At 40.8% G+C, this 23,989-nt stretch overlaps 1 protein-coding gene across 1 annotated transcript in view; it reads left to right on the top strand.

The window, feature by feature from the left end:
- The window catches only part of Csmd1 (CUB and Sushi multiple domains 1), a 1,274,530-nt gene that overhangs the window by 1,014,622 nt on the left and 235,919 nt on the right, over nt 1-23,989 (top strand). The window contains 2 exon segments of the mRNA XM_059244994.1: nt 11,684-11,875; nt 12,780-12,906. Of these exon segments, the coding sequence (XP_059100977.1) occupies nt 11,684-11,875; nt 12,780-12,906 (319 nt within the window).

Below are 23,989 nucleotides of genomic sequence, written 5' to 3'. Positions count from 1 at the left end.
ATGGAAAACAACCAACCATGGGGTACCAACCCAAACTGATACCCCAATGATACAACTACTATACTTAAGACTCAGAAACATTGCAGAAGAGAGGGCAGGAAGAGAGAGACGATTGGGACATCTCCTGTGAGATAGTGTCTTCTGTATATGACAGGGAGCTGCACCCGGGAAGTCTCCAATAATATGATCACCAAAACAAGACCCAAGTAATAACACCACCTGCAAATGCAGATTGCTGAAATCTCAGAAGATCCCACACCTGGATGAAGAGCTACAGACAATTAAGAGCTGCCAAGAGAAATAGAACCAGTCCTCTCTGTGGATCAAGCCCCCCATAGGTTATCTAACCCCAAGTAGTAAGCCTTGAACACATGTACAGATGAGCAACATTAAAGGGACCTGGGAAGTATATGTGTGTGTGTGTGTGTGTGTGTGTGTGTGTGTGTGTGTGTGGCAAAAAAATCAAAGATTTAGATGCCATAAATATTAGGAGCAGTTGGGAGGACAAAAGAAGAGTTAGAGGTTAGACAAGATAGATAGGAATGGTGTAAATGTAGTGCTTATATATGAAATTCTCCAAAAACATTAAGAGAGACGAGACTTTATTGTTAGGTGAATTTGACACAGTGTGGCATACGGTCAAAGCATTTAATCTTGTCATGTAAAGACTGTAGGAAATGAGGAAGTCAGAAGTCATTCTCTGGCAATTTTACAACTTATTCCAGAAGGAATAGCAAAATAGCATGGGCCACAGGGGGATATGCATGCCATTCTTAAAAGACCCTCAATGGGTAGGGCTCAGTGGCAGGCAATGGTAAACAAGACAGGGAAGGAACATACCGTGGACCTGAGGTTTGTATTCCAACTGACTGGGATTTCTGAGCCTTTACACTCCACAGGAAAATGCCGACCTCAGTGAAGAATCAGTTTCCTAAGTCAGAACTGGACATCAAGTTGGTCAGAAACCCAGCCCTTTATCAGAAATATGGCAGTGGTTATGTGAAAAATTGCACAGGAAAAAATGCCCCTGTGGTGGACTGGAGCCTTTGAATGAAGTAGAAATGGCCTTGTTCTGACCCAAGTAAGCCACCTGGCCTTTTACTGGGAACTCCATGGCCATAAAACTTGGTATCTTGGGAACGTGCTACACATGGAGGCCAGTACTCCAGTGCATTCCTTCTGCTTTGAGTAACTAACTAGAGCCCAGTGCATTATGCACCTTGACTAGTGAAACATGAGTTGAGAAAAAGTAAGATAGTAAAATACCTGTGGTGATCATCTAAGCACTGAGAATCATTATCCCTTTTAGAATCTTCCACTGATGACCATGAACTTCAGTTTGAAGTAAGGTCTTGTTTAGGACCAGAGATTATTGATCTGTCCTCTTAGATAATAAAGTAATGGAAGGTATTGTTTGGAAATGGCTCATTTATAGATTATTATTCCTTACTGACTTGAATGGATAATCATTGCTTCACTGATATTTTTAAATGAAAGACACATCCAGACATAAAGTTGTGCAGTGCTTTTTGTAGAAAATAGAAATAAGAAAATCATTCATCAAGAAATGCAGACAGTGTGGATGGCTACTCTCTATCACATGCCTAGAAGTGATAGAGAGAGTGAAGCAGAAGGATGGCCAGTTCCAGGATAGCCTGGCTGGCAAAGTGAGAGCAAATCTCAAAACAAAGCCTAAAAAAGAAAAGAACAGGAGAGGATTGTTTGTCTCTGTTGCTAGCCTACTCTGCTACCCAGGTCATTGGCTCCCACAAACCAGAATATTGGCTTTCAGTTTGTATTCTGTCCTCTAACTGAATTTGCTTTGAGCAAAATAAAACCACTTTGTATTTCTAATGAAGATGTCTATGCTGAAATTTATGTGATGTAAAATAATCCATGCTGTATCTGTCTTAATATGTGCATGTGTCATGAGCATCCTTATGTGGGTACAGCAAGGGTCCAGTGGGATTCCCTCTTTGGAAACTGAATTTGTGGAGGAATGGGAAACTTTCCAGCTTCTATTCTATTCACATGAATTATTATTAAACTCATTTTGAAACTTCAATTGCTGCATATTTCTGATTGAATGCTATTTTTAAATCCTTTCAATTTCTGGAGCAAATTAGGAAGTATTAAAATTTGCAGGGCACAAATTTATCTTCTTAGTTTTGAAAGCCTGTTTTTGCTAGTTGCTTTATGTGGACAAGCAGTGGAGCTTGTATTTCACTAAATTTGGAAATCACTAGAAGGTTGTTATTTTAGTTTAATCAATAGCAAGTAAACCCATTGTCTAGATTAAGATGAGTGTCAATTAAGTATGATGACGTGAACATATATCATGGTTTATGCATTAAGGACCAGGACTGTGTAGATAAATTAAAGTAACCCTGCATCTGTTTTCAGGAAGATCCCCTCCTACATGGAGTGATAGACACTATGAATGAGAAATAAAAGAATAAAAATAACACTAGTCTTTGTGTTTGTGGCAAGATTCATAAGAAATTCCCAAGTATCCTCAGTGCTTAGAGAGTTGCAAGGGGTAGTGTAAGATGCTCCAAAAGGAGTGTGTTGCATCCTCGGGCACAACCTGACTTGGACGGTGGTGAGCCATTCTTTGACCCAGTAAGACAGAAAGCCAGCTTCTGGGAGTTTCTTGAATGGCCACCCAGATCACTGGAAGTTTAAACTGGAGACTCTTTGTGGCTCCAGCTTATAGGCAGGCCTTCAGTAGATGGAAGAGGGCCTGGCCAAGGTGGAGGAGCTTCCAAAGCATGGGGGTCCATACTCCAGGGAGCATACATGCAAGCCTACAATGGCTGATCGCACAAGACAGGAGAGTAACTTTGAAGATGAGCTAAAATATGATAGTCTTGTTCTACTTATGGCACTTTGTGTTGTGAAATTAATCTTGACCTTAAGTTTAGACTTTGCCCATAAAGACAATGCAGAGCTCCAGCTATGGAGCAGGTGGCTGTTCATTCACAACTGAAGAAGCAGCAGAGTGATGGATGGCTGCCTGGCACTCAGGAGTTGCAGTCAGACTGACAGCTGGCAGTCAGTCACTCAGTAGTTCTTTGAAGAGTGAGATGTGGGTCTTGAGGACCCGTAGGTAGATTTCTGGGCTGTATCAGCAGTACTTCAGCTGTGGCTGACACTTCTTAGTGACTGATGACTTCACTCCATGCTTGAGGTGACACATTCCCACACAGGCTACAGCCACTCCCTTGTGTCTATTAGTTCTTGAAGAATATAGCAGAGCAGCAATAAATTCAAGTATTATAGGTTATCCCATATATTATGGATAGTTTATTTATGAAGAGCTCACGGTGTTTTATAAAGTCTTTCCTCCTTCTTAAAAATTCTCTATATGCCAATCACATCGAACCCCAAGGAATAAGACAGACCAGGTCCCATGATACCAGGGCTCAGGCCAGAGCATCGCCAGGCAGAGCTCAGCTGCCCAGTTCCTCTTTCCCCTCCTCCCACTTCTTTGGGCCCTGGCCATCTCATTAAGTTGCCTCTCGAGGTGGATTGCTGCTTTCTTTAGTCCTAATCAGAGTCCTCATACTCCGTCCCTGAAAGACTTTGGTTTCTTCTAGGACAGGCATAGACTGAAGAGGGAAATGTGCATTGAGGGCATGTATCTAAGGCATCCTAACCCTTGCTAGAAACTGGGCCAGGAACTGCCCTCAGAGGCATAAGGGGAGCAGGTGTGGGCCAGCTAAGGTGGGGAAACTTGACATGGGGTGTGCTGGTTAAATTGCTCAATCCAAAGTTGAACAAGTTCTGGGAAAATGGAAATCTCACTGTTATCTTATGACAGACAACCAATGAAACCCTTGGTGTGATGTTGGGTGATTTTTAAAAAAAAGCACTTGGTTCTGCCTAAGCAAGTGAGGAGAGCTGTGGTCCAGCCTCCAAAAGGGTGGCAGGATGTCTTCCCCAAGCACCAAGGTCTCTGGGAGCTGCATGGAAAGGGACCTTCTAGTAGACTGTTTCTCCGGGCTAGCACAGGGAGGCTAAAGAGCCTGGACCTCCCCTGCCCTACCCTCCCGCCCTCCCTATTCCCAGTATTTGGGTTAGAATCCCTAAGTAGATATGAAGTCTCTTTCTTTAAGAATCCCCCAGCCTCCCTCCGCCCCACGGAACCTGAAGGTTCATAGATTTTGAGCATTTAACTTGATTGTATGAATCTTAGCACTCTGCATTGGCATTCTGTGAACTCAGCCTCACATCAAATTACTGCCTGTAACTGCCTTTGGCCTCACATGGCACTGAGCATGTACACTGCCACCAACAGGAAAGTCCTGTCAAGTGAGGGCCACATACAGGATCATGTCCCTAAATAAGATCCCAGGGTCAGGCCCCACCAATTCCCCAGGCTCCCAAGGCAAAAGTAGGTGAAAAGAATCTATTAACCAGAGCTTACAGAAAATGTTTTTAGAGGCACCAATCAAATAAGTATGAATGCTTGCATTACTGGGTTCTAGACAATGGGTACCAAAGTAGATTGCTGAGAAAGCCATACTTCTAAGAGATATACATATATCATTGAATGTTTCCCTAACTGCCCCGCTGACAATTGCATTTAAAGGATTTCATGTTGAGGCTGTTCCTACCTTTAAAAATAATGATGTAATTCAATTTAACAGAAATGCTGAAGATTCTTAGAAATGTTGCAAGTTTATGTTGGAAATTGAAACTCTTGAAGCCACATTATAATTTCTCTATGTCTCATTTTGGCATTTGCGTTGTGGTATTAGGTAGTTTTTGCTGCTGTCTTCTTCTGCACATTGGCTCCATTATTGCTAACATTTCCAGGTTTTAAACTCTGTGTTCAACCTAGCTTTGATTTTATCTCACTTTTTAAAATGAATATTTATTAGAGCATTACATAAAACTATTTTTATCTTATAAATTTTCACTCATATTTGTCCAGGAAGCCTCTGTCTGCAGTTACACAGATTCCCATGCCAGCTAACCAGATGCTTGAAATAGTATAAGTATTTTAAGAAATTGTGGAATTCCAGGGTGTAAAAAAAAAAATACTACTTTGAATTATATATTCCTTGGACATATTATTCCTAGATGAAACAAATGAACCAAACAAAATTTGAAAGAAAAACAGAACCTTGAAGAGGGAAGTTACATTTTAAATTGTTACCTGTGTGTAAACTACTAGTTTGTCCTGTGTTATGTTCTAGAGATTAGTATTCTATGCTATGAAACATGGAATATTGTGAGCCAAGTTCATGGCTGGACTATTGGTTATTCCTATGTACAAATGTTTGCATGAACATTTGTGTGTGTGTGCACTTGTGAAACTAAAGGAAAAGCCACCCTCGGGCTTCCCTGTGTGACTTCTCAGCAGCTTGTTCCTAGGGTAGCACAGGTGGCTCATTTAGAAGCAGCCACACACTCAGAGAGTGGCTGCCTATACATGGGCTATCTTGTGCTCCTCTCCTGTTGGCGCTGACCCTCAAGGAAGGAGCCATGCAACTCAGCATGTGACCTCCTTTGCTGGTGGCCACCAACACGTGGATGTCCTGTGTCTTCCTTAGGCATTCATTTGCTGATGGATCTGTGAAGCCTCTCCTTAGGCTGGGCCCTGTAAGTTGTGACTGGGGCTGTGCATTGAAATATGGTATGGTATCCAGTGAAGATATGTGTTCAGTGTGTATTGAGTGAGCAAGTGGTGTCCTGCTGACATGTAAGGTATTAACTGTTGCATGTTGGTTTTTTAGCCAGTGTGGACCACAATCTCCTAATGAACAAGGATTTTTTTTTTGTCTCTTTGGCATCTAATTTACTCCTTCAGCATAAATGTCATAATAGAGAATGTGCTTTATATATGTCTAAATCTGCATGGTCTCAGTAATCAATGAGTACAACAAAGATAGCTTACGCCGGGCAGTGGTGGCGCACGCCTTTATCCCAGCACTCGGGAGGCAGAGGCAGGTGGATCTCTGTGAGTTCGAGGCCAGCCTGGTCTCCAAAGAAGTTCCAGGAAAGGAGCAAAGCTACACAGAGAAACCCTGTCTCAAAAAACCAAAAAAAAAAAAAAAAAAGATAGTTTACATTAGACATGTATCGTCAGCTGGATAACTAGAGGAATCATGTCTGTGCTTCTGTCTCTATCTGTATCTCTTGCTAGAGAGCAAGAGAGTCTCTATACTTTTACCATCCATTAATGTATTCTATCCAGAAAATATCAAATTAATAAATTATGTTGGCTTAGGGAGGTAACTCCATCAGTAAACTGCTTACCATGCAAGCATAAGGACCTGAGTTTGGTCCCCAGATCCCACATTTTTAGCTTTCCTGTCTCTCCCAGGAGCTCAGAAATTCACATTTTTTTTATTTGAGTATCATCAACATCATGTTCACTGTTGTTATTTTACTGAAAATTTATAATATCTTGACACAGGGTCTCTCAAAGTTAGTATGTGGGAAAAACAATATATGGAGAAAATGAAAATAATCAGTGAAAAATTACTTCAGCTAATAAATCAATGTAGCCATGACCAAGGAATGACACAGATTTATAACTCAATATTTTCAAACTAAATGCAAACACTGCACCTAGAGAATTTTATTCTTGAGTATGAGTTGTATTTTAAAACACAGGTCAATTAACCACTTCAAGAAGTTCAATATTAATTAACTCTCCTTCTAAAGTAAGTCACGAAAATTAGTTTAAGCAAGTGCCCCCATACTAACCCCTCTTTTATGTCATACAACTACAAATAGAGTTAACAAAAAAGATATTTAGATTTTTTTTCAGTATACTTCTCCTTTCTAAATCAGATATGTGAAATCCCTGTCCGTATTTTAGAGATGGGAAGTTTACATAGATGATGAAGAAAAGGATTACTTTGTCAAAGCAAGAACATTGTCCATGTTGAAAAGCCTTATGTAGAGCTGTGTGGTGGGGGCTTGCCACAAGTGTCTGGTGGTTTCAGTTGCGCACAAGAGAAGACACTAGGGATCCACAGGGGACAGGCACCTCCTCTAACCAGCTTCTGTAGCTCACTGAGCAGAAAGGCACATTCGCCAGGGCATTTAGTCAGAGCTAATAACACCCAACTCCTAGTCCTTACTGAACAGAGGGATACATGCAGAGTGGAGCTTTAGTGAGAATATTAAAGGAAGAAAATTCAGTCAGTTCTATCATTAAGTCCTCATTAGACTTGGGAGAGATACAGGAGAAAAGTTGTCTTAGAAAAGAGATGGTATAAAGAATATAACAATGGGTAATTATTGCAAAAATATTGGGGAGTAATTTTAATCTACTTGATGTTTAGATACTGTTTTGACTAGAACATCTTGTTCCCAGCATCCTTGTAGTATGGATGACTTATGAAGAAATCTCTAGAAAACAGACAGAAACAAAATGACTATGTATTCAGGCTTAGACTATAGCTCCTCATAATGTTTTGACACAAATAACTTGATTTATTTTTCCAAGTTACTGTGATAAAAAGAAAACACAGCCAGGCGGTGGTGGCGCACGCCTTTAATCCCAGCACTCGGGAGGCAGAGCCAGGCAAATCTCTGTGAGTTCGAGGCCAGCCTGGACTACCAAGTGAGTCCCAGGAAAGGCGCAAAGCTACACAGAGAAACCCTGTCTCGAAAAACCAAAAAAAAAAACAAAAAAAACAAAAAAACAAAAAAAACAAACATAGGCAGTATTCACACTGATTCCTGGCACCTTCACCATAGGAGAGGTTACTTGCCTGCATTTTCTAGCCTTTATTGCTTAGTGGGCTTCAGGTAAACCATTTACAAATCTTTTTAAGTACACATTATATTGGAGATATCTATTCAGAGAAATATTTTTACAGATTCAAATAAAATGTCTTCTAATAACTTGGAATTAAAAAATAACCTGTAGTAAAAGATATTCCCCTAAAACAATAAAGACATATCATAGAAAGATATAGCATCATTTCAGACCTCTGCAGTTACAGATAAACTCAATGCCTTTATCAATATTGAACGTAGTGTTCAGTTATTCAAGCTGCAGATGGTGGGGACTGGTCTTCCTGCACCACAGTAGACCTGCATTCATGGAGACCCAGAGAGTCAAACTTAGGGCTCTTGCTGTCTGCAGGGGAAGCTAGAACATTGGTGGCTCCAAGCCTGGAGACCTAGGCAGGCTCTGGCCAAACCCCAGGTACCCATAAAGGCAGTGCCTTGTTTTATGGCATGTGACTAAGCTCCTTTGTAGTACAAGTGATATTTGCAGCCTCAGCTCTTGAAGACTAAAGACCTTTCTCTCATCCCACCAAAATATCAACCAATGTCACATTCTGTGCATCCCCCAGGCATAAATGTCTCTGATTTCTGCCTAGCTGTGTGAATTAGCAAACCATTAGATGTTTAGGAGGACAAAATTCTCTTTGATGGACTGACCATTGGGCAAATGAGTTCTGAAATGGTCAAGTACTACCTTCCAATGAGGAAGAGTATATTTCACAGAAGACTTATACTGGGTAAGCCTGCAGGGGTGCAGAATTGAGTGTAGAACTTTTACAAGGCAAGAGATTTCATGTGACCTTTGAAGAAATAATAAAAGCACAGGAAGAAATATTACACAGCCTAAGAAGACTGTCTGGTCCCCCCTTCCCCCATCAATAACCAGCTTCCCTGATTGGCCTGACATGTGGTACAAACAAATTTCTAAAAGTGATAGAAAAGGCAATAAACATGATTCTCTAAAACCTTCGTCCACATCAAATCCAGTCACGTTTTTACTGATATGTGTTATTATCTCTCTTGCTTGCTTTGTTTTTAATGTTTCTTTCTTCCTTGTTTCAAATAAAGACCTCAAGCCATTAGGAGAGAAGAAAATGTTCTTTTAAGATAATTGTGGAATAACAATACTTGTAGACCTAGGAGATTTGGTCCCACAAAGAACACACTTGCTCAGCATAAGAGACACATGTTCTGAGTAATGTCATAAGCACTCACATCTGGACCATCTGGGCAGTGGTGGCTGTGCTCTACTGAAAACATTCACTGGGACCCCAAGAGTATGGCTGCCCTTTATAAAGGCAAGCATACATCCACACTGAAGAAAGTTTTCTGGGGCTGTGTTCTCTCAACATAGAAGACATGATTCATTGTAAAACTGAACGGCCACTGGGACCATTGCTATACATTCTCATTCTCATTTTCCTCCAAAGCTGGTATGTGTGTGTCTGCTTATATCTCTGTATGTAGGCATATGTGTGTGAGTGTGTGTGGATGCATATGTGTGTGCACAATTACTTGGCATGCATTAGTGGAACAGGAAAATTTACCGCACTCCAACTGTGATTGAAACCATTACACCAAATAGGCAACTTTAAAAGATGCCAAGCAGGTGTACAGTTTAAAAACCTGATCAAACTCAGTTCACTCAATGTTGTCAACAGCCTGCTGTAGCAATCCCACTGAGGGCTTCTGACCTCTGCACATCCTGCACATGGATCCACCTGTGGCATTTTTATGAAGTTACAACATCCAGATTCCAGCTATTCTCAGTGGATGGACTTTTGGATTATAGTGGGGTGAATTTCAGGGACTTTGTAGACCCTGGCTGCCTTAGGGATGCAGTGTGGAGAGAGTCTCTGAGGAGTCTCTGAGGAGCCCTCAGTGACAGGTCCTGGGTGGCCTGTTGTCTGTGGAGTGTCACATTAACTGGATGCTTTATTTGATTTGGGGTCCTGATACAACAGTACTGACAATAAGACTCAACCTTGTCTTTATGGTGTTAATGATTGTCTGCTTAGACCTTGTCTGTTTAACTGGTTCCCAAGGGTGTGTTCCCCTGGGCTGCTACTCAGCACACCCAGTTTAAGACAGTGGGACATTTGGACACAACATTTGCTCTCACCAACTCCTCTAGGTGTGAGGTTACTGTACCCTAGCTGGTCATTCTGCCCCCAGTCATCCCAAGGCCTTGGCAGAATTATATTCTGAAGCACAGTTCAGGTGACATCCCTTCCAAACTCCAAAGCCAGCTAAAACAGTATCAGAACAATCCAGGCTGAAATCATCACTCAGGACACCTATGCAGCACTGGGGCCCTGGAGGACTTGCTCACATGTTGCACAGGACTCAGTATTTTACTGAGATGGTAGAATTGCACAGCCTCAAAGCTGCATGCAGTGGAGGTCCTTTCCTTATTCCTACCCTGAGCTATGGCAATTCAAACTGTCCCTTTTTGCACCAACATGTTAGGTGCTTCTGCTCTTGCATTCCATTTTGTTTGTTTGTTTGTTTTTTATGGTTAGCATTTGAGATAGAGCAAAGTTATTGTAAAGATAATGATTTCATGGCCAGTGAAGTCTGATACTGCAGAGCATGGGACGTTGCAAAAGGAAGCTGTGGTGCCTCCCAGGAAAGAATCAGCAGCCTGCTCTCTCCTCTCTACCTACTGAGTAGCAAGATTCGGTCTTGCTTATTTAAAGCTTGCTGGAATAAAACCAGATTGTAAATGTAAAGAGCAATTCTCCTCAAAGGCGTGCAAGCTTGACAGGCAAACAGTGTGGAAAGTCACACATCCGTTTTCAAATTTAATCTAATTTGGGAAGGGAATGTTAGGTGGGAATGGAAGCAAACAGACCACATGGCCCTGCAACTTTTTAGCTCTGCTTTTTATAATCATTGAAATTTGCATCATGATCTGCAGAGAAATATATTAGTGTAAGGCTGCCTCCACAGACAGCCCTAAAATACTGCCTCTCATGAAAACAATATACAGCTCTCAGAACCCAGCAGCTAAATCTTCATTTCTGTCATCTACCCATGTAAAGCCTCACGGTAAGATGTCTCTGTGATTCCTCCTGGAGACTGAGCTGATGTGGTCCTCAGGTGGCTGGAGACTAGGCTAAAGAACCATGGCAGACGGGATCTCCTGAGAACCAGTTTGGGTGGGCAGGAATGACTTTGTGGTTATGCATCCATCCTATGTGTGTGTGAAGGTGGGTCAGGGAGGATAGGTGTCTTCCTCAATTGCTGTCCATCATCTTTTGAGACAAGGTCTGTCACTGAACCTAGAGCTCAGTGATTGACTATCAAGCTGCAGAGATCCTCCTGTTTCTGCTTCCTGCCACGGCAGGCATTTTATGTAGCTACTGAGGATCCAGACTCACCTTGTGCTTCTACAGCAGGCACTTATCCAAGGGACTGAGCTATTTCCCAAGCCTAACAAGAGCTTTGTAACTCCCATGATGCCTGAGATATTGGAGGTGGGGAAGTTGTCGGGAGGGAGGGAGTATTATGATGCGGGCTGCTGTGAGCTCTTGCTGTGAGCTTTCCCCACACAGTGCTCTCATGACAGCACTGTTACACCTCCCTCCTGGAGGTCTGAGTTGAACAGGAACTAGATGTGAAGGCTCTAAGCTTGTGGCTGTAAGGAACTTTGAGCTGGAGAATGCAGCTTGCTGACCAGAAGTGTGGATGGGATGGTGGAAACACATGGCCCTGTGAGGCAGAGAATAGACAGGGGGAGGAGTGACTATGGCAACCATAATCTTAAAAACACAAGCCATTTGCAGATAGACCTTAAAGACCCACAATTCCTTTCTCCCTTGAACGTACACTGTGTCTTTTCCTTCCAGCACTTCAAAGTCTCCCGTTTAAAGGCTGATGTGTTCTCTCTTGAGCTGACTCACCTGCTCTTTTCTCCCTCTAGGTTTTGACCTAGTGAAATGTGAGGACCCAGGCATCCCTAACTATGGCTACAGGATTCGAGATGATGGCCACTTCACGGACACTGTGGTTCTCTACAGCTGCAATCCAGGCTATGCCATGCACGGCAGCAGTACTCTGACCTGCCTGAGTGGGGACCGGAGGGTGTGGGACAAGCCTATGCCTTCCTGTGTGGGTGAGTTGGGAAAGTTGGGACAAACTCCTGTCATGAGTCAGGTCATAGAGCTCATGCTCCATGTGACTTGGGACTTGTTCTTGAAAAGGGGCAGGGATCTCATTGATCATTTATTCTGTTTGTATATAGGCTGATTACATCCCCAAGGGAGACATAGTACTATCTACCCCTCCTAAGATCCCAAGTTCAATTCTACCACAGTTAACTCTTACAGCCAATAAGCTTACTAGGCTTACTTATGGGCAAGGATGGCTTTACAACAGCCACACTGGAAGGTGTGCACCCAGAATTCATGATGACTCCCTAGTGGTCTGTAGATGGAGCTCTTCAGACCCATCTACATTCCTTCCCCACCTACATACTCTAGCCTTTCCCTGAGGTCCCCAAGGCTGTGAATAATTAGAGCAGAATTGTATATAACTGGTTGGCAGAGGGGAGGCTGGATACTTAGTTGAGAGTCATCACCCTCCCAGCCCCATATTCTATGAGGGTATGGTTACAGATAACAAGCCCAGCTATAATAATCTTTTGCAAGTAGGTCCATCTAAATTCCTGAAAATAACAGCATGGTGGTTGGGAGGATAGTCCTCTGCAGCAGTTCCCAAGATGTGTGTATACATGCTAGAATGAAGGACAGACAGTCGGTACCGGGGAGTGCAGGCTGCATGAACAATTATCATTAGAACTAGGGCAGGAGATAATGTTTGCATGCTCAGCTGTGATAGCTCTAGAGATGTGGGCTACTAGTGAGGCTTTAGCTTGGAAAATGGTAAAAGAGAAGTGATGGACAGGTGACTGATTCCTCCTATATGAATTAATACAGGCATGCTAGGGTTTGTTTGCAAAACTAACAAGTAGAAGCCCAGATATGCAATTAGACTTCTCTTCTCTGTGTCTTTTGCAGCGGAATGTGGAGGTCTAATCCATGCAGCCACATCAGGGCGCATACTGTCTCCCGGCTACCCTGCCCCATATGACAACAACCTCCACTGCACTTGGACCATAGAAGCCGATCCTGGAAAGACCATCAGGTACTTGCTGTGTGCTATCAGTCATTTGACAGTGGGAGGTCTGTCTAATGTCCTTGCAAGAGCAGCAGCAGGGCATGGACTGAACATTCATCTGTGGCTAAACTGTTCCTCATGTGCTTTTCTATGCCTTTGGAGTTACATGTCCAGCTGTCTATGATAGTGAGAAGGACCTGTGTGTGTCAGCGAGCTCTGCTGTGAACCCACTACCCTCGACACTGAGTGCTACTTCTATGAGTTGTCTGTGTGTGTCTTACATGTGCATGGGCTTTGCTGTGCAAGGCTTCCTTGGCCATTCTCAGGTGTTCAGCCTCAAGTGGGTGGTCTGAGAAGGCGAGAGCCTCTCCTTGGGTTCCGTTCCTGTAGAGTGAGTCATGGTGGAAGAGTCTTAGCATTAGCATTCTTAGAATTAGAAGAAAAAAATTCTATCTTCTGCTTGCTTTATGTTAACCAGTAAGCCATGTGCCAAAGCAGGCCTCAGAGACTATCTAGGGTTCCAGTGTGACAAAATCAACGCAATCCCTTTCCCTGTTAGTGAAAGAGAAACAGAGGATACAAGCAAACAAACAGGAATTGACCTGCAGTCCCGAGAGAAGGCAGAAAAGAAGATGCCAATCTGAAATTAGGACTGACAAAATGAAATTGTGAAAAACTGAAGAAAACAGGGAAATAATTAAACCAAAGCTTTCTGTTGTAATCAAGAGGTCATGGTGAGTTAAAGATGTGTGCCACCACTGCCTGGCCTCTATGTTTAATCTAGTGGCTTGTTCTGTTCTCTATCCTCAGGCAAATTTATTAGGGTACACAATATATCACCACAAAAGTTAATATTACTACCTTGAGTGGTGAGTGCCTGGCTGGAGTGATAGAAAAATAAGTCAAGTGACTCTAAGGAGTGGAAAAAATTTGCCATTGTGAATGACTCCATGTAAACAATTTTCTGTCTCTTCAGAGGACTTCAATGTTTACTTTTCTTAGAATTCCCCATGTGGTTTGTTTTCCTGGTTGAAAAAGGGCAAAGTCTCCCCCTGAATGAGAGTAGGTGTTGGGTCAAGCTTGCAGGTGAATGTAAGCCTCCATTAAATATTAATAAGAAAAGAGAGATGGAATCAACAAAGGTGTTATATAATATTAATAAATACATAGCTTTTACTGTATTTTTAGTGTGTGTGTGTGTGTGTGTGTGTGTGTGTGTGTGTGTGTGTGTGTGTGGTGGTGGTGGTGGTGGTGGTGGTGGTAGTGGTAATAGTGGAAAGAGTATATGCATGTATAAAGGCCAGACATCAAAGTTAGTGTCATTCCCAGAACCATTCACTGCTTTTTCTATCTTGTTCTTGTTGTTTGTTTGGGTTTGAATTTTCTGAATCAGTGTCTCTCACTGGCCAGCTCTCACCAATTGGGATAGGCTGATTAACTATAGAATCCCAGGAACCTACTTGACTCTGCCTCCCTATTGCTGAGTGTGTGCCCTCAGCCCCAGCCTTTTTATGTGGTCTCTGAGGATCAAGCCCTGATCCTCATGCTGGCATGTCAACACATCACTGTCTCTCTCCACAGCCCACAGGTGCACAGTTTCTCCATCATAATCTAACTTTGACATTTAGTAGTCATCAGTCTCGAGGCAATCGTAAACACCTCTGTACCATTTAGAAAATTCTTCATCTACATGGCTCCCTGGCAGGCAGCATTCTCAAATTTATCAGCACATCTTTTTAATTAGAAGAAGTTAAATAATAAAGAAGCAAAGAGAGAGGTATAAGTACTTATAAATAATTTACTCAATTGATATTCAACTTACCTGCTCATAATTCTGAGGAAGCAACTTATTTCAGAAAATAAGCCTGACTTTTGAAAATGGTGGCTTGAAAAATAACTAGAAGTATACATTGTACTGTTTTGTACTTCACTACACTTACAAAAAAAAAAAACAACCTGATCTTGGTTTTAATATTTGCTAGGAGTTTAAAAAGCCTTAATGATTTCACTGGGGACATAATCAATATAACCTACATTTTCCACGTGAAAATTACCAGTAAACACAAGGACACAGTTTGTCCTACTGTAGGTGGAAGCATTGTCATGCATTCGTGTATGACTTTTAGATAAAGATAGTTCTCATGCTGCAAATACTAATAAGCAGCTGCATTTGGAAATGAGAAAAGGGTGGTTGCATTCTCTGAGATGCCTATAGCTGGGTATCCTTTGAATCCCAGACCATTTTTGCATGGTGTTTTGTCAAAAATAGTGAGAGAATATGTAAAGATGTCTATCAGGGGATATTTGTTTAGAAGAGATTATAACTTTTAACATTTTTCATGGTACATATCCACCATACATGGTACTGTGTTATGCTGTATATATAATACAAGTACAGATTATATGTTGGCTGTCCCTCTCTCCATCATTTCCTATCCCCAATTATTCTTCTAAATTCTGCTGGAGTTTTTGTTTATAACTTTAATATTATGGTATAGTTACCTGGTCTGAATTTAATTAAAAGTCTAATGTGGAAAGCCAGTTGGGAGATTGGCTCCCACATTTTACCCCAGGGTACTCCTGAGGAAAGAGGAGTAAGTGATTTAGACAGAAGGATAGAGGAGAGAAAAACAGATAGAAACACAGGATAGCCTCGGGAGGGCCTGGATTCTTATCCACCAGCCCCTCCTGTCTCTTCTAAAGGGCTATTTATAGGAATGCCAAGGGATCAAGAAAAAGACCTTCCCCTAGCTCAGCCAAGTGTAGACCCTTCTAATCACCTAGGAACCATGCACATGGTCAATCAATCCTCTAATGCAGCTCTGTTGGGTAAGCTCAGATCTCACTAGGAAACCTTTGTGGACCTCCATAATTCCCCCCTTCTCAATATGAAAAAGGGCCCCCCAGGCCCATTGGATACACTGTGTCTGTCTTAGGTCATTCTTCTTGGTTAATTTTACATTCATACACTCAGGAAGTTATCAAGAAGAAAGTTGCCTAACTTTGGCTACCAGTCTCTGGCAAGAAGGGGTACAGAGTTTAACTCAGCTCTGACCCAGGTCCCTACTGTGAGCTAGCAGACATCATAGTGATCTCCACAGCTGTCACACGTCCCACTAAAGGAGTAAAGGATAATAAAGATAGGATATCCTTTTTGGAATGGGTATAGGGTGATTGCAACAGTCTTAGCTGCACCAAGCCCCTTTCTTGTTTCAAAACTCTTTCCTAACAGATGTTTAATAAAATGTTCAAGAGACAATTTTGATTCCCAGGAAAAAACAGTCATTTCAAATCATCTCAAAGTATCCACTCAAGTAAATCAAAACCCATGCTAATTATAAAGACACTTTTACAAACTACCTCGATTGTGAGAGCCTTATCCCTTTGTGGGAGGCCTACTCCTCTCTAAACAGAAACAGAGGAAGTGAAAACTTCCAGGAAAAAGACAGAAAAGCTCCCCTAATTATGTTACCTTCACTTAAGTTTTCCAGGGGCCACCAGATTATAAAATTATATTTTGAGCTATCATAAAAATTATCCAAATATATCTGAAGGTGAAAGAGTAGTAAAAAGGTCAAGATGCTTCTAATGTGATTGATTTGGTTTATCCTTTAGAAAAAATTATGTTATCTAATTTGTCCAGACTAGACAGATATTTATGGAGCAATAAAAACAATTCTAGTATGAACTTACATTTAACATTTACACTTTTTACAAACTTACATTCAATATTTACACTTTTTACAGATTTACATTCAACATTTAGACTTACATTCCACATTTACACTTTTTACAAACTTATATTCAAAATATAACTCGATAGGTCTATTTTACAAAAATTAGCACATATCTAGAAGAGATTTCTTAAAACTATTTATCAGACTTATATTTAAGAGGAAACTCTATTAGCAAACATCTAGAAAGAATCTCTTAACAGAACTAACTTATTTTCTTTCAACAAGACAGAGAGTATGCAAATCATGAGTTACCATAGTAAAAATTATGAGTGAACTCAATACTGCTTTATTTCTGAAAGTTTGGAGTTCATTGTCAGCCTTAATAACATTCTGAATGTTAGTCCAGTTCTTCTGGAGGAGTGTCATTGGAGTTGATATTTCTTTGTCGCACATATCATACCAAACTCAAGCAGCCAGCAAGCTTCTGAGGGTACACTTTCCCCTTTTCCTAATTTTTTAAAGCTGTTTCTTAAGATTGGCATAGGCTCTTTCCACTATGCCTTATCCTTGAGGATTATGAGGAATGCCTGTTTTATGTTCAATTTACCATCTTGCTTTTTCATAGCAAATAATTCCCACCTGACAGGCAAGCTGTTCACCTGTTTCTCATTCTCTGGAGACAAGCTAACAAAGTTTGTGGAAAAAAATGATGGGTTTTTTTGGGGTGGGGGGGCTGAGGGGGAGTTTATACTGGCATTTTTCTGCTAAGTTACCATGAATATTTGAAAGTTGTTTTTTTTTTTTTTTTGTCCCAGTCCATCTGCCTTTTCTCCAGGCCTACTTGTCTATGCTCTCTTGCACTTATACCCTACATTTCCCAAGCTGCCTTTCTCTATAGTGTCTCTATATTTCTCAAGCTACTTTTTAAGCTACATTTCCCAGGTTGCCTTTCTGGGTCCCAGAGAAAACTCAGCTGCAGCCAATGGCAGCTGTTACTCTCCCAGTTTCCATTCAAATGGTCAAAGTCAAGTTTCTGCTCTTTTATAATGGGAGTTTTCTAAGTTAAGATAAAACTTTTCACCTGGCACCAACCACGGAATGGATCCTGCCTGTCCACATACACTCAAACAGGTGCTTGTTGCCAGAAGCAAAACCCCTTGGTACTTGCTCCCCTGCCTCACCAGATCAGTGAAAGAAGGTGAAAGTACTTGAAATGAAAGTTTTTTCAGTCGTTTTAGAGAGATTCCCTCCCGGATAGATCTTTGTCTTGTCCTGGCTTGTCTCCTCCCCCAGATAAAAAGTCCCTGATGCCTTAGCTGAGGCTCAGTTTTTCTGCTAACTGCTTCCACACCAAAAGCCCCTCCCTGGGTCCTGCACCATCTTTGCCATGGCTCCACTTTGGGGGATGGTGCCCTTGCTTGGCTTTACACCTGCACTTTCTTGGGTGTGAGTTCTGGCTGCAGGGAATTCTGACTGCTGTTTTTACTAATACTGACTTGAAGGAGAGACAGGACTAGCAAAGAGGATTTGCCATGTTCCAGAGGTTTTTTTGTTTGTTTGTTTGTTTGTTTTCTCCCTAGAGCAATTACCAGTGAGTTAAATTTTAACCCTTACAGAAAGAGAAAAAAATCTTAGAAGGAAAGTTCTGAAAAGCTTTTTGTATTTTAGGGAGAGAGACTGCTAAGTTTTTCTTAAGACTTCTGCTCTCTAAACTTTGGCTTCATGGTCAAATGGAAACTAATTTTGATTGTATGGTGTTTTCGTGGTGATGCCAACAGAGTGAAGAGTTTTATTTCAACCACATCCACCTCAAGAAAAATTCTTTCCCTGTGACTTAGGGTTTAGATCTAAGGTGTCCACAGGCCAAAAGCTTCCACAGAAATATTTTTCTGCTCATTTTCTTTCATAGTGTTTTTTTTTTTTCATGACTCCAATTCTTCTCAGAAGTTTGAGTTCTAGTCCCAAAGTTGGAAATCAAAGACATAGTTCCTCTGTCTGGTTGCCAATCTTATTCTACCTCATCCTAAGTTTCTTTTTACTCAATATTCCTAATTCTATTCTTATTCTAAATTTCTTCTTACACTATATTCCTATATTATATCTCATATTTTTTTCATAATTTTTATAGATAGAAATTAAGAGAGACAAAAAAAAGAAAGAAACCTAGATAAAGAGAAATATATGCTACAGCCTCATTCACTTTTAATTTCAGCATTTCAACACCTAAGTTTCACTCCTGAGAATAAAATACCATTACCTTTATTTTTAATTCCTTACCAGGCATACCTCCTTATACCCACAATGCCCCCTGACACTCCTTTTGCCAAGTCCCTGGTCCCTGTTCCTGGCACCATCTGTGGGAGGCCAGCTGGGAGACTGGCTCCCACATTTTACCCCAGGGTACTCTTGAGGACAGAGAGATAAGAGAGTTAGACAGAAGGATAGAGAGGGAGAGAAACAGATAGAAACATAGGAAAGCCTCGGGAGGGCCTGGATCCTTATCCACCAGCCCCTCCTGTCTTTTCTAAAGGACTATTTATAGGAATGCCAAGGGGTCAAGGAAAAGACCTCCTCCTAGCTCAGCCAAGTGTAGACCCTTCCAATCACCTAGAAATCATGCATATGGTCAAGCAATCCTCTAATGCAGCTCTGCTGGGTAAAGCAAGCTCAGGACTCACTGGGAAAATTTTGTGGGCTTCCACAGTCTAATAAGACACTGTAGTGAATTTGGTCCTATTAAGAGTGGTGGGCTAATATTTTTCTGAGATACTGTATGTACTTCAGGGCTGAGCATGGCTGTGATTTGTACAATAAAGGTGACAAGATGTACATACCAGTAAAGGAGACCAATGACTACATTCTGCATCACCACATGAGTACACTGTGCCTTAACCTTGAGTGCCCTTCTACACTGGTCCTGAGAGCTCTTTGTTTTTCTGTTCCTGATTGTCTGTAGGAAACTATACTGGGTGGTACAGTTGAAAAAAAACATGCTTAACAAGCTTGCATGGTATTAACATTACAAACAAAACATTATCAACATTGTCAATACTATGCCTAATGTAGACTATTAAGGGAAAAATGGTTGTATTAATGACTTTGGTCTCTCTCATTCTGTCTGGGTTGCAATGTCTTTCTGTAAGGCACCAGATGAGCCCAGACCATTTTAACCTACTTTTTGTTACAGGGGTCTTGAGTGAGGGGTGTTTGTCCAGGGAACCACCAAGTTCAGACAAAAAAAAAAAAAAAAAAAGAATTGCACATCCTGGAAAATAGACCCAGGAAGAGGGTGAGAATGTGAAAGGAAAGTGAAGTGATAGTTGAAGAAAAAAGGGTCTCTGAGAGAGAGTGACAGTTGGAGATCATGGGGTCTGTCAGACTGGGAGATTAAGAGTTAGAGTGATCTATCAGGGATGGAGAAGCACCAGCCACAGAGGAAAAAAAAAACATCATTGAGACCAAGGGAGGGGCTCCAGTTAGGGGTCTACCCAAGGGCTCTGGGTTGAACTTTTATAGGCTCCACCTCCCATAATCTCTTTCCACCTTCCTGATTGGACCTACCCAGAGTCTCTTCCTTTTGGAAAGATTCTTTTGTTCCTTCAGTAACTGAAGCCTCCTGGACAGTCCTTCCCATCCCTGTTAAAACTCCTTGCTGGAACCTGTAAAGTTCTCAGGGCCTGTCTGTCACACTCTGAGCAGAGTATTTAATTTTATTTATTAAATTTTAATTTTATATACCTAAACAACTAATGTACATGTATTTTGAAAAGCTTTTTGCCAAGCATACATTATCTCTTTATCAGACATCACCACTGCTGCAAGCTGCAAGAATATGTTATAGAGATTCAACTGTATATAATAAAGCTATACCTGGAAGGGTCAAGGAATTCTTCTAGAGAAAAGTCAAATATCAAGGAATATTTGATGATATTTGGCTTTTAATATATCAGCTGTCTTCTGCTATGAATTTCTTGTGCACTCATGTACTATTAGGCCTCAACAGCAAACAGTATAAACATCTCAGACCTACTGCTGATCTGAACTAGTTAACACCCCTACAGAGCCTAGGAGACAGGCAGGTACATAGATGCATAGCTTTGTTTCTTGGGCAAATGAAGCTCAGACTGTCTCTTTCCTTCAGACCTAGTGGCATTCCAGAGGTATTGACTCAGGACAAAAGAGTTTTTTTCTTTTTTTTGGTTTTTTCGAGACAGGGTTTCTCTGTGTAGCTTTGTGCCTTTCCTAGAACTCACTTGGTAGCCCAGGCCAGCCTCGAACTCACAGAGATCCACCTGCCTCTGTCTCCCAAGTGCTGGGATTAAAGGCGTGCACCACCACTGCCCGGCTGAGTTTTTTTTTTTTTTTTCATAACCAGGTGAAGGCTGGGGCAGAATTTTCCTGGTCTGAGCAGAGTTATATGGCCAGATATGGGAGAACAGGGCAGAGTTTTTGGATGAGTAGGGGTTGGGTCAGATCAGAAGAGGAAGAAAAGATGGAGGATGCAGGAACAGAGGATGAAAATGAGGTCGAGAGCATATGAGCTTAGTTATTACTAGAGCTATGAGAGGACAGAAAAAGAAGGGACAGAGAAGAACTGAGTGTCAGAGTGTCAGAACACAATTGAAAATATGTAGACAGAATTTTGTTATAGAGAAATAAAGTGGATGGACAAAAGAGCCTGGTGTACTTAAATTCTTTCCCTTCAGATTACCCCAGCTCCAGCCATAGCATCTTCCCTAGGACTCTGGGAGAAATCTTCTCAGGGCAGGTCCCTGGGAAAATTTTGTTATACCACTACACATTGACAAATGTCTTACATGAATATATATGTGCAATGGTCCTTGGCAACTGTGGGTGATTAGGATCCAGGAGACTCATAGATACCTAAGTCTACCTCCTATGCATGTGCTCTTCACAAATCCTCTCAGGTGCTTCACTGGTCTCTAGAGTGTCTATACCTAGTGCAATGTAGGTGCAGCATTAACAGCTGGGGTGGTAGATAGGCAACAATGCAAGAAAAAGAAACGTGCATGCACATCACAGAAGCAATTTAAAAAGTCTCCATTTTAATTTCATTAAATCTGTGGGTTTATAACCCACAAGACAGGGTGGATTGTGTTCTGTAGTATGTATTATGAACATACATAATTAAACATTGTGTCTCTCATCAGACATTTATATTGCTAGCTTTGCCATTACCCACACTGATTTGCAAACAGTCTTACAAGAAAATTACTACTCATGTTTATGATTAATTCCTTAGAACAGATCCCAGGAAATAATTTACTAAATTAAACAGTGTGAACATTCTTAAATGCCTAACTACAAATTCTTCTTTGGGGTATTTGCCTGTTTGTCGAATCATACATATGTTCTAATTTGACCTGATTTAACTTAAAATAATGAGATATTATTTAATGAGAAAATAAGAAAATTTAAAAGACACTTTCTAAAATCTTAGAAACCTAGGATTTTGAAAATATATTTTTCTGTGAAAATGCAAATACTTACATTTTGATTTTCATAATTATGTACATATTTAGGGAGCTAGCATGATTTCTTTTATCCTGCAGTAATCATGATCATATTTCTATGTTTTTATTGACATGCTCATTTTTTTTTTTTTTTTTTTTTTTGGTTTTTCAAGACAGGGTTTCTCTGATGTAGCTTTGCGCCTTTCCTGGAACTCGCTTTGGTGACCAGGCTGGCCTCGGACTCACAGAAACCTGCCTCCCTCTGTCTCCTGAGTGCTGGGATTAAAGGTGTGTGCCACCACCACCTGGCCTGACATGCCCATTTCTCTGAGATTATTGAAAAATATTCCATTGTCGAGACATATTAGAATTTATTTAAATGATGTTTATTGGGAATATTTGAGCTGTTGTCAGTTTTTTTTCTGTGTTATAAGTAATACAATATAAGTAATGTCCTCCCAGCGTGTCACTTGGAATGCTTTTCACAGTAGCTGGGCTTGCTGTGTATGTACATTTAGATTTTCATAGCCATGACCAAAGTACTATGTAGAAATGCATGAGGCCAGAAGCAGAATGTCTAGGGTGTTGTACATGATCATAGCTCTCACACTTGGACTTTGGGGGAATTTAAACATTGATTTGCTTAGTTATCCTTTTGTTTATTATTTGCTTTCCTCCTCTTGCAAGTTCTTCCTCCTAAAACTCCTTCATCTGAATCCCTATTCTGACCTTAGATGAAATTCTCCTGATGGGAACTAGATTCAAAATGGGATGGAACAGTAGTTTGCTCAGTGTCTGGTTTGGTTTCCTCATCTTTTAATTTCATTTTTGTGGGTTTGATCCTGTTGCATGAGTCCATTCAACCTTTCATCGGTTCTGTGTATTGTGGATGCGCAGATGAGCTGACCCAGTTCGGTTTATTACAAGTTTTTCTGTGTTGAATATATGGTAAGTATAGACTCAGGATTTTAGAGAGCATGTAAAACTGATGGAACACAGTGAGTCACACCCTCAGCCATGAAAGACACCAACACCAACTAAAGTTATTACTTCATCTCTTCCACAAGAACATTAAAAGGAATCAAGGTTTTTTTCTTGCCTCCCTTTGTCATAGATCATCCTTTCTACTTTAGTCACACCCATACATTGTAGGTGGCTTGTAGTTCCCTGATGACTAATCATGATCACTGCATATTTACTTGTCAGTTGGCCTTTCTAATACCCTCTTTGATAATTGACAGATGACATCTTTGGTCAGTTTTCTATATTTTCATGTGATATTTTATACTCCAAGTGCAACCTTTGATTAGTTATCTATTATACTCATTTACTCTTTATACTCCTAGTCTTATTATCTTATGATGGTTTCACAGACTGTTCATTCCAGTGTATTATATTCATCTTTACTAGGTTTTAATTGCTACTAGGAAATTCAGATTCATATTGAAAGTATGTTATATCATATATTTTCTTGGTTTTTTTTTGTTGTTGTTCAAATTGAGATGCTTTGACTCCCTAGTACTGTCTTGGTGGACTCTCTTCTAGCTTGTTTTAGCTTCCTCATTTTTTTCATTATAAGGAATTTTAAAAACTTCATCATGAAGTCAGTCCTTTCTTCATAAGACTTCACAAGAGATTTTGGTCAAAATTTAGAGATTTGTGTCTCAGTTGATCTGTTTCTGGATTTTATTTCCTTCCTTTGAAATATGTGTCTATCTGGTACAATACTTGGCTATCATATCTTTTGATTATTTTAAGTCTTCATATCTGACACTGAGTTCAAAGCCAATGTGGGTTAAATATTCAACCCACATTGGCTTTGAACTCAGTCATCTGTATGATTAGTATTGGAGCCACAGTATAGCAACAGATGAGACAAGGGAAAACTAGCATCTTTTATAAAACTTAACCTTTGGCCATGGGCAGTGTCTGTTACTCCATATGCTTTTTTGTGTAGTT

Source organism: Peromyscus eremicus, chromosome 17 (assembly GCF_949786415.1).
Source record: "Peromyscus eremicus chromosome 17, PerEre_H2_v1, whole genome shotgun sequence".
Taxonomy (NCBI): Eukaryota; Metazoa; Chordata; class Mammalia; order Rodentia; family Cricetidae; genus Peromyscus; species Peromyscus eremicus.
This window is presented reverse-complemented; position numbering and strand designations above follow the sequence as displayed.